At 33.9% G+C, this 11,700-nt stretch overlaps 1 protein-coding gene across 1 annotated transcript in view; it reads left to right on the top strand.

The window, feature by feature from the left end:
* Nucleotides 1–11,700, top strand: part of LOC107653925 (integrin alpha-3-like) — a 60,352-nt gene that overhangs the window by 41,131 nt on the left and 7,521 nt on the right. Inside the window, exons 6-18 of the mRNA XM_016440786.1 lie at nucleotides 124–212; nucleotides 408–476; nucleotides 654–790; nucleotides 1,791–1,871; nucleotides 2,013–2,080; nucleotides 2,159–2,295; nucleotides 7,721–7,867; nucleotides 7,942–8,039; nucleotides 8,991–9,147; nucleotides 10,191–10,268; nucleotides 10,456–10,535; nucleotides 10,687–10,764; nucleotides 10,953–11,055. Coding sequence (XP_016296272.1) covers nucleotides 124–212; nucleotides 408–476; nucleotides 654–790; nucleotides 1,791–1,871; nucleotides 2,013–2,080; nucleotides 2,159–2,295; nucleotides 7,721–7,867; nucleotides 7,942–8,039; nucleotides 8,991–9,147; nucleotides 10,191–10,268; nucleotides 10,456–10,535; nucleotides 10,687–10,764; nucleotides 10,953–11,055 — 1,322 coding nt within the window. The remainder of the gene's footprint in view (nucleotides 1–123; nucleotides 213–407; nucleotides 477–653; nucleotides 791–1,790; nucleotides 1,872–2,012; nucleotides 2,081–2,158; nucleotides 2,296–7,720; nucleotides 7,868–7,941; nucleotides 8,040–8,990; nucleotides 9,148–10,190; nucleotides 10,269–10,455; nucleotides 10,536–10,686; nucleotides 10,765–10,952; nucleotides 11,056–11,700) is intronic.

The following is an 11,700-nucleotide window of genomic DNA, read 5'->3' as shown; positions in this document are numbered from 1 at the left end:
TATATATATATATATATATATATATATATGCAGAAATGTGTAATTTCGTGTCATTCATGTCATAATGCTGCCATCTGGAGGCCATGGAGGGTTCATCATGTTGTTCTTGGTTTCTTCGTTCAGATTTTGCTGTTGGTGCTCCGTTCCATGACTCTGGGAAAGTCTATATATGGATGGGAAGTAAAAATGGAATAAATAAAGAACCTAGCCAGGTAAAGCAAAGCATTTTGGTATTTGTATGGAACACCTTTAGAATCATTTATTTAAGATTGTTGGGTAATGTTTCTACAATTACTTTCCGTTCCATGTCATTGATAACGAAACGGCAATACATATCAACCATATCTGGACTTGTATTGAATACCATGAGAACAAGAAGAGAGTGATTTACTGTGACTTTCTCTTAGGCGATCGAGGGGAAATCATTAGGTCCCAGTGGCTTTCAGACGTTCGGCTACTCTCTCAGTGGAGGAAAATGATGCTGAAAATTCAGCTTTGCATCACAGGCATAAATTACATTTTAAAATATATTCAAGCAGAAAATTGTTATTTTAAATTGTAATCATATTTCACAATATTGCTGTTTTTACTGTATTTTTGATCCAATAAATGCAGCCTTGAGAAGAGAGTGATTTACTGTGACTTTCTCTTAGGCGATCGAGGGGAAATCATTAGGTCCCAGTGACTTTCAGACGTTCGGCTACTCTCTCAGTGGAGGAATGGATATGGATGGAAATGATTATCCTGACATTTTGGTGGGCTCCATGGATGACCGCATCGCTCTCTTGAGGTTCAGTCTTTCAGCAGTGTTTGCCATTTATAGATGTTCAACGATTCTTTCCAAAACACAAAAGCCACATGAATATACAAATACAGATTTTTATATATACACACATACACTTCCAATCAAGAGTTTGGACACACTTGGACTGAATGTTTGTTTCTCATGGTATTAAAAACCTTTTCAGTAGTTGGAATTTGCTCTATAGACAAATATAAATTGTGCCTCTGTGCACATTTTTTGTGTCTCTACAAAATAGATAATGATGATGATTATTAATAATAATTTTGTTTATACATTTTGTATTTAATTTAATTTATATTTATTTATAATTCCAAATATATAAATAAATAAACATATTATTACTATTACTATTACTATTACTATTACTATTATAGTGGCACTAATTCTGAGTATGGGTCACCATACTTGGCCACACGTCACTTCACATAACAGTTATTATTTATTTATTTGTTATATTTTCTTTTATATAATTTATTAATTTAATAATAATAAATGTATATAATGTATCATTATTTATTAATTTTAAAATAAATTGATAATAATAATAATAATTATACACAATAAATTGTGCATATGTAAGGATTTCTTTACAAATTGTATTATTGTTTTGTTCTTGTTGTTTGTCTATTTATTAATTTAATTTATTTTAATATATAATTTAATATATAATTTATATTTATTTATATTCGTAAACAAATAAATCATTTATTAAATAAAATAAATAATAAATATAATAATTAATAATATAATGTATTATTATTATTATTTTTGTTGTTGTTTTGTTTTTGTTATGGTATGTTTATTTATACATTTTGTATGTTATTTTTTATATCATTTATATTTGCAAATACATAAATAATAAATATAATAATTAATTAATGTGCATATTGTATTTTATATTGTTTATATTTGTTGAAATTTAAACTAGTAACTTTTTCACTAAATCAGTTTGTTCTCAAAATGTGACATTTGATGTGTTTTTCAGGGCTCGTCCGGTCATCCACCTCTCCAAAAACTTCACAGTAGAGCCAAAGATTGTGATTCCAAGCCAGTGTGTTAATTCCTGGTAAGGGGGCAAAGCGCACCTATTTCTATTCTAACAAATGTTTCAGGACACATGCATTTGATCAGTATGAATTGGTCATAAACTTCTTATACTTGTCCTGTAGTACTGTTTAAAATAATTCATTATGTGTTATTTTTCTAGCATAAAGGTGACGGTGTGTTTCAGTTACTCTCTCAGCAATGGAAACAAAGCCTTCAGGAAGGCCATCAGTAAGTGTACGCCTGCTTCAGGAGTGTTTGCTCTGTGTTTTATGCCATTAACCGTGTGTTTGTTTCTCTCTGCTTCAGCTGTGAAGTACACAGTAGACGCTGACCAGAATCGCCGTGGCGCTCGAGTCCGTTTTCTTAACAACAAGCAAAGCACATTTACAAGCCAGCTGTCTTTCTCCGCTCCCGCATGTCAAGAGCTGGAACTTACTGTTAATGTGAGAATTCACCTGATCACACCACAATACACACACACACAGGTTTCCTTGTTTTATGGGTTCATTCCATAGACGCAGAGGTGTAAAGAGAACCTAATAACCAGACTTGAGTAAAAGTACAGATACCTTAAAGTGAAAATTACTCCACTACAATTCACCAATTCCAAAACAACTTGAGTAAAAGTCTTAGAGTATCTGATCTTAACAAGCACTAGTCAGAGAGACTTGCCGATCGAAAACTAACATTGTGGAGAAGCTGGGGAAAACAGACAGAGGCAAGGATCTATGTGCAGGTATTTAAAGGGGTCATAGGATGCGACATGCACTTTTACAAGTTGTTTGAACTGAAATGTGTGTTGGCAGTGTGTGTACACAACCACCCTAAAATGATAAAAATCCACCTGGTGTTTTTTTTTTTTTATCTCGTTAAATGTTTTCCTCTTTCTCAAATCGAGCCGATCTCAGATGCCTGTCTGTGTGACGTCACACAGACAGGCCCCTTTCCTTCAAACGTTATTTTGAACTTTTTATTTTTTCAGTCTTTCTGTCTAGTCTTTTCAATATTTTATTTCTTTCTACTTTAGAAATGTTGGAACTTACTTTTGGAAATGTTCTAAACTTTAGAACTTCTGCTAATTTTCTTTTAAATATCCAGACTTTGTTTTCATCTCTTTTTAAACTTATTTATCTTTCAGATATTTGTGTATCTTTCTTTTAAACATTCTTTAGGATTTTCTTTAAAGGGGTCATAGGATGCTACATGCATTTTTACAAGTTGTTTGAACTGAAATGTGTGTTGGCAGTGTGTGTACACAACCACCCTAAAATGATAAAAATCCACCCAGTGGTTTTTTGTTAATCTACTAAAATCTTTACCCCTTTCTCAAATCGAGGCGATCTCAGATGCAATCTCCCCTCCCACGATAGTTTGATTGACAGTAGCGTTTCAGCACAGACTGGATTGGTGTCTTACCTTAGACCCGCCCTGAGTGAGCTCAGACTGAGTCATCAGTCTGCCATTTTTTTTCATCGCCGGAGCAGATGTAGACAAGAATGACTCCTAAGCGACTGAGGTGTTCTGTTGTTGGATGTAATAATGAACATAGCAGTCGTCATTTACTCCCGACATCTGAGCCGCTGAACTCGAAGTGGATTTCGTTGGTTTCTGAAGAGAATGCTCCCCCGATCTGCCTAAATGCGTCTATGTTCGCGCGAATCATTCGTGATCCCGCCTCATCTACAGAAGAAGTGAGTATAATGTTTTGTAATGAATCTTTGCAAATCGCCTTTCCTAATAATGTGCTAACAGACTGCGCTTGTCGGAAGGAGGGACTTTGTAGAAAACGAAGCGTTTGAGAGAGGCGGGGCATAGAAGACCTACAATAATGTACAGTATTTGAAAAATAATGTTTTTTTTTACATTAAAGCATGTCAACATATTCTGTTACACCAAATACACAAAATAATGATCTTTAAAAAAGCATCATATGACCCCTTTAAAGGGAAATGCTACAAAAACGGCTTACTCTGAAAAGAGCTGTTTTTGACAGGGTAGAAAAAGGTGAATTACACTACCATTGAGAAATTTTAACCAAACTATGTTACAGACTTTTCATTAAGACCCTAAAGAATCATATCAGCTTGTGGAAAATGGGCATCATATGACCCCTTTAATGGAAAAACTAGAACAAACAATCAACCAAAAACCACAGGTAGAGATGGCTGACACGAAACTGATGTTTCGACACGGTGTCGAGATCCCAAAGCGCAGATGTTTCGAAACGCTGCTCCAAAGTGTGATTCGAAACACCCATGTCACGTGACTAATGCGAATCAAAGCATCGGGGCGTCTCCCGAGTGTTTCAAGACCCGAATCTGCGTTTGATTGACATAATCGGGAACAAACGGGCACATCTCTGGCACATCTGTCTCAATCTAACTCCCACAAAGTATAAAAGTGGAGTTAACGCATCTTCACCTTGTGGGTTTTCGTGAGAGGAGAGAGATTTTGCGATATAGTGACATTTATACTGTAACTTGGTGAATTAGGCTAGATTAAAAGTTAATATTAAGATATTGATAGATAGGCTATAGACATGGCCAGAAAGTTAGGATAGATATAGTGACACATTCATATAGGCTCAGTTAGATAGTGACAGATAGCACAACAAGTTAGAGATAAGATTTCATAGTTGATAGATTCATATTGATAGATTACATAATAATGGAGGCCCACGCAAGAGATGCATTTTTGCCCAGAAGGGATGATCCCCTAAAGTACTGGAAGGAGAGAGCAGTAATTTTTCCTAATTTGTATGTCCTAGCCCAAAAGTATCTGTGCATGCCAGTGACAAGTGTCCCTTGTGAGAGTATTTTTTAAAGGCTGAAGAAATTCTGTGTAAAAAAGAAGTAGGCGGAGTCCATCAACAGCAGAACAAATAATATTTTTACATAAAAATCTTTATATGTATAAAAAAATGCAAGATATTGTGGCCTGATGTCTTTTATTCATGTTAATTTTTCATGACCAAAATAACATATTTATTCACAAAGAGTTCATTCAGTGGTCAGACCGATGTTACAACACATTACAAGAACAGAACAATAAAAACACAACTTTTAATTGTTTATTATGATTATATGTATGCGTCACCCTGGATTCAACCCTGAGGTGTCAGCATGCCAGTCGAGCACACTAACCACTCCTCCAACTATATAATTCAATTCGCTTAAAGGGATAGTTCACCCAAAACTGAAAATGTGATGTTTATCTGCTTACCCCCAGGGCATCCAAGATGTAAGTGACTTTGTTTCTTCAGTAGAACACAAACGAAGATTTTTAACTCAAACCGTTGCAGTCTGTCAGTCTTATAATGGAAGTGAATGAGAATCACGGCTTTGAGAGTAAAAAAAAAACATACACATCTATCTCTCAAATGGACCATTGACACTCCTAATTGAGATTGTAGATAGAGTGTCAATGGTCCATTTGAGAGATAGGTGGTGGTAATGCACTTATAAGTCTGCAATCTGCCGTAAAGCAAAAAGAAGAAGACGCGTCACACGCCGGCTGTCGAGGATGCGCTCAGGACAGTTCAGACAGTGCAGACATTGCAGTGCATCAGAGGTAAAAAAACGATATAAATACTGTTCAGTTTCTTGCACAGACCGATCCTTTCGTGTCTTTACACATCAGTGTATCGTCATGAGCCGTAGGGTTTAATTTGGTTTTGTTTGTGTATGGTTTTTTTTACTCTCAAAGCCGTGATTCCCATTCACTTCCATTATATGACTGACAGACTGCAACGGTTCGAGTTAAAAATCTTCATTTGTGTTCTACTGAAGAAACAAAGTCACCTACATCTTGGATGCCCTTGGGGTAAGCAGATAAACATCAAATTTTCATTTTTGGGTGAACTATCCCTTTAACTGATTCGTTATCAAGACTGTTTCAGAGCAATACTTGAAAATGACCACTAGGCGTCACCGTAGAGACAGGTGTCGAATTGTTTCGAAGCCTTGGCACATTTGCTTTGACTGTTTCAGTGTTTCACGAAGCCTCGCTCTGCCCACCACTAACCACAGGTAACAAAGAACAGGATGGCGGGCGGGCAAACAAACAACCATAACATTCAACAACTCACAAGGAACTAAAGAAACACTAGGGCTATATATGCACAGGGGGCTAACAAGCTTAACAAGATAATAAGACACATATGGGGAGAGTACACTCTTAAAAATAAAGGTGCTTCACGATGCCATAGAAGAACCTTTTTGTCTAAATGGTTCCATAAAGAACCTTTAACATCTGAAGAACCTTTCTGTTTCACAAAAGGTTCTTTGTGGCAAAAGAAGGTTCCTCAGATTATAAAAATGTAAGAAAAAGATGGATCTTTAAAGAACCTTTGACTGAATGGTTCTTTGTGGAACCAAAAATGGTTCTTCTATGGCATCACTGTAAAGAACCTTATGAAGCACCTTTATTTTTAAGAGTGTAATCAAGGGGAACCAACGAACAAACAGACTACAAACTGACTACAAACACCACGGGAGACAGGAAGTGACATAAAAGTCCAAGATAAGGCACAGAGAACATGTAACAAAAACAAGAAAGAGTTGATTTGTGAAGAGAGCAATCATGTTCATTTTCTAAAGTAAAATTAAACACCTCAAAATTGCAAAAAAGAAAAGGTATCTTCAGTGTAAAGCATAAATAAAATAATGTTAAGTAAAATTAACAGTCCTCATCTCATATATTAAACACCTGGGATTCACAACTACTTGCTAAGGAGCTTGCATTCATGTAAAGTAGCCTTGTTGACAAGTTTGGGTGAGTACGGGCAAAACACACAAGATATAGTACTTTCAGTGCCCTGTAGTTGGCGATATCACTACTTTTTTGTAGCAGAAATAAACTGCTACATGCTAAATGTAATGTGTAATTGCAACACTCATTACAAATGCAGTGAAGTAGAGAGTAAAAGTTGCTAATATCTTTGATACTCAGTAAAACTAAAAAAGATACTCAAGTACAGTAATTAATTACATTTACTCAAATATAAATCACATTCGGTCTGATTTATAAACTTGTTTCCCCATGGGAACAAAACATTTTTACTGGTATTATTATTCTTGTGGGGACATTTGGTCCCCATAACGTAGGGAACATACAGTCACACAAATAAATTATATTATATTATATAAAAAATAAAAAAAAAGATAAGCTATATACCCAACATATATAGTGCACATATTAGGATAAGATACCTCCGAGTAAGAGTGTTCAGTGTGGAATAGTACTGCCTACTGTGTGTTTTCTACACTTCAAAACCTATTTCATTTTTAGTTTTTTTACAGTTAATAAAGAATTGGCAGCTTACCAAAAATATATTATATTATATTATATTATATTATATTATATTATATTATATTATATTATATTATATTATATTATATTATATTATATTATATTATATTATATTATATTATATTATATTATATTATATTATATTATATTATATTATATTATATTATATTATATTATATTATATTATATTATATTATATTATATTATATTATATTATATTATATTATATTATATTATATTAGATCAGATCAGATCAGATTAGATTATTTTAGATTAGATTAGATTAGCTTATTTATATTTTAATGTACTGTTAGGCAGATGTTATTGAAAAATAACATATTGGCAATTTCGGTTAGTTTGTTAGTCTGTTTGTTTGATATTTATAATAATAATAGATGAGTTATCCAACATATATAATGCATGTGCTTAATGAATATAGAAAATTTGCATAGGATAAGATACAGCTAAGTAGTATGCCATTCTGATCCAGTAATGTGAGTTTAGTGAATGTAAAGAAGCAACAGGATTGAAAGAAGCTGTTTTTTCTCCCCTCTACAGATTCCTGTGAGGGACAAACTTCAGCCCATAGCGTTTACTCTGAACGTGTCTCTAAATGAGCAGAAAGCAGCAGCACAGCAAACACTCCAGAGTCTGGACGATTTCCCTGTGCTGAGCGGACAGCAGATCCTGACCGACAAAACCGAGGTACAAACCAGTTCGCATTTCCATCCCAGCTGAACAGAAACCTCTGCTCACAGCTCTGGTGTGTTTGTCCTCAGATTAACTTTCATAAGGAGTGTGGTGATGACAACAAGTGCAGCAGTAACCTGCAGCTCAAGGCCACATTTGCTGATGAGAATCACATTCCCTTCCCTGGGTGAGTATGACAACTGGTGAATATGGACAAAAGAAAATGTGTACACAAACAGATGAACGTTTATTTATATTTAAGTTCAGAGGTCTTTTGAGTGAATTCAGTTATTAACATTTAATTTTAGTACGCTTATTCATGAATCTAATGATTAATGTAATGTGTGCCATGTAAAACAATGATCAGAGTGGAATATTACTGGTAATTGTATGGTGTTTACTATATAGTGGCCACGTAATAACAATTTATTTGGTTAAAATAATTTTAATAAATTAAGTCTAAAACCTGAAAAAGATATTATAGATGTCATAAAAATATATAAAATGATTACAATTTCTATTATATTGTTATTATGTATTACTTTACACTTACGTCATTTTTCAGAAATAAATTATTAGCAACTTACCCAATATTATATTATATTATATTATATTATATTTAGCGCTGTCAAACGATTAATTGCATCCAAAATAAGTTTTTGTTTACATAGTATATGTGGGTGTACTGTGTATATTTATTATGTATATAAAATATATTTATATATAATATAAATTATATGAATATAAATATATACATGTAAGTAAATGTACATATTTTCAAAATATATACTGTATGTGTGTATATTTATATATACATAATAAATATAAAAAGTACACTCATATATTATTTAAACAAAAACTTTTATTTTGGATGCGATTAATCGCGATTAATCATTTGACAGCACTAATTATATTATATTATATTTATTATATAGTATTGCAAAATAAAGTATTGGAAACTTTTATTGGAAAAAAATAAGTAGTTTTAATTTGAGTTTTAATTATTTTGTGATATTATGTGATTAAAAAAAATGCTACAGAGATACAGACATCATGCACCTGCAATAAAAATAAAATTTATTTCATTTTACAAGCTACTGTCTTCTTCAAAAACTGGGATGTGCTGGTTTGTTCACAGTCAAACGATGGAGTTCAACAGTAACATTAAGAAGCTGGTGATGATGGTGGAAGTTACTAACACGCCGGATGCAGGCAGGCAGGCCGAGGACGCCCATCAGGCCATGCTGAACATCACCATTCCCCCCTCACTCAAATACTCAGGAGTGCGCCCTCAGGTGACGCCACACGGAGGCACTCTCTCTTCATCTCACCTCCACAGAAAAGAAAAATCACAAAGATCTCTGTAATATCTCAAAAAATAAACAATTGTGCTTGGTTGAGCTATAAAAGAGCAACATTTGAGATTAATTCTCCCGTATTTCCTGTACATTTTTTTTCTTGGATTTGGGGTTTATTTTGTACTGAATTTTGCTATATAATTTTAAATGCATTATTTTCATAAGTAAAATAGTATATTTGTAGGTATTTGATATTATATTACATTATATTGTATTATATTATATTATACTATATTATATTTATGGTGTAATGTACAGGTTAGTCAGTTGTTATTGCAAAATGTATTGGTAACTTACAAAATATTATGAAAGGCAAACACGTGACTTTCTCAACTATAGTGTCAACTATTATATTATATTATATTATATTATATTATATTATATTATATTATATTAATGGTGTAATGCACAGATAGCAGTCATTATTGCAAAATAAAGTAATGGCAACCTACTAAGAAATGAGAGCAGCAAATAAAATGAAATATGCAAAGGTTGTTTAAAGTGCCCCTATTTGCATTTTCATTCAGACCAACGTGAAAAAAACAAGTGGGCGGGCAATATGCTAATGTTTCATGTTGACGTCAACATGAAAAGGCTTGGGATTCGTTTTAAAAACGACCCGTTTCAATGATTCAGTCGATTCTTTCTTTTGAGAGACAATAACTTTATACACTGTGCACTTTCAGATTTACAACTTTGCAGGATGTTTTCATTCACTTAGAGCTATGTTACACACTGCATGAAAGGTCATTTTCAAAAATCCACTTTAAAAAGTTGTATAGTTTTAACAAATCAATACTATATTATATTATATAATGTTATATTTATGTTGTAATATACAGTTGTAAAATAAAACATTGGCAGCTTACCAAAAACTGAATTAGAGGTCTTATCAGAGACTCTTCCTAGTAACTCATTAATTAGATCATTTCAGTGTTCTTAATGCCGTTTTTAACTTTCTTGGTTTGTCTTTATTACAGCCTGGTTTCGATATTGAGTGCAGCGCAAACGAAACTGTGATTTGCGATCTGGGAAACCCATTTAAAAGCAATCAGAAGGTAGCAGTCTGTTTTCTTACTGAAAACTTGTCCAATGTGTGACCTTTCTGCGGATTTGTATGTTAATTAAAACAAGCATCTCCAATGGCTCATTTTCCACGGGCCATCTGAATTAACTCAGCTAATCAGACTGTACAGCTGATATGTTTTGCTAATTTGCTGTCAACCTTGATTTCCGTCTCCACAGGCCTCATTCATAATCATCTTTGAGACTTCTGGTATAACGCTTTACACCGAGCAGATTGAATCTCAGCTTCAGCTCTCCACGTAAGTCTGGACTAACTAAAATGCTTTCTTGTTTATACAGTGTACGTTTCCCCTCAGTGCACAGTGTTGAACTAATGTGTTTCCTGAAGTCATTTCTGCAGGCCTTTTCTTTTATTGTGACTGACTGAATGGTGTTTGTGTTTGTCTTCAGTATCAGTGAGCAGAAGGATCTGTATCCTGTTCCTGTCACCCTCAACGTGAAGAACACAGTCCTCACTACCTTTTCCTTGTACGTACTTTGATATGTTTTTCAAATTACGAAAATATGTGGAAATTTACAAGAAAAAAATTATTCATCTGTGCATGTTAGACAGAAAAATTCACTTAATTGCATCAAACATATTATTAATACTCTGTTAATAATGACAATGACAATTCATAGTTAATAGTTTATCATTCTCTTTCTGTCGTGTGCAGAGAAAAATCAGTGATTGACACGTTGTTCAGTGGCAGTGTGATTGGTGAATCTGCTATGAACAGCACCAGTGATGTGGGGAGTCCGCTGGAGTTTGTGTTTCGTGTGAGTGTGGCTTTAGCTTTCTTCAGACAGACACCAAAAATGTTTTTTTTTTTTTTTATTTTGGGGTATCTGGCTCAAATCAGTTTAGCTGGTTGTAGTTTGAACAGCAAAATATTTCTTCAAATCTGATCCAAACCACATTTGTTTTTTCTTATGCACACCAAGCCTGTGTTTGTTTTATCAAAAATACAGTAAATTATTTTATTTTACAAGTTAAAAGAAGAACTGAACTATATATGTGTGTGTGTGTGTGTGTGTGTGTGTGTGTGTGTGTGTGTGTGTGTGTGTGTGTGTGTGTGTGTGTGTGTGTGTGTGTGTGTGTGTGTGTGTGTGTGTGTGTGTGTGTGTGTGTGTGTGTGTGTGTGTGTGTGTGTGTGTGTGTACCTGGTATTTATCACATTATGGGGACCAAATGTCCCCACAAGGATAGTAATACTAGTAAATTTTGACCTTGTGGGGACATTTTTGAGGTCCTCATGAGGAAACAAGCTTATAAATCATACAGAATGAGTTTTTTTGAGAAAGTAAAAATGCACAAAGTTTCCTGTAAGGGGTAGGTTTAGGGGTAGGGTTGGTGTAGGGCAATAGCACATACAGTTTGTACAGTATAAAAACCATTACGCCTATGGAATGTCCCCATAAAAC

Source organism: Sinocyclocheilus anshuiensis, unplaced genomic scaffold (assembly GCF_001515605.1).
Source record: "Sinocyclocheilus anshuiensis isolate Anshui unplaced genomic scaffold, SAMN03320099.WGS_v1.1 scaffold454, whole genome shotgun sequence".
In the NCBI taxonomy this organism is placed as follows: domain Eukaryota; kingdom Metazoa; phylum Chordata; class Actinopteri; order Cypriniformes; family Cyprinidae; genus Sinocyclocheilus; species Sinocyclocheilus anshuiensis.
The sequence above is the reverse complement of the archived record's forward strand: the minus strand, read 5'-3'. Positions and strand labels throughout refer to the sequence as shown.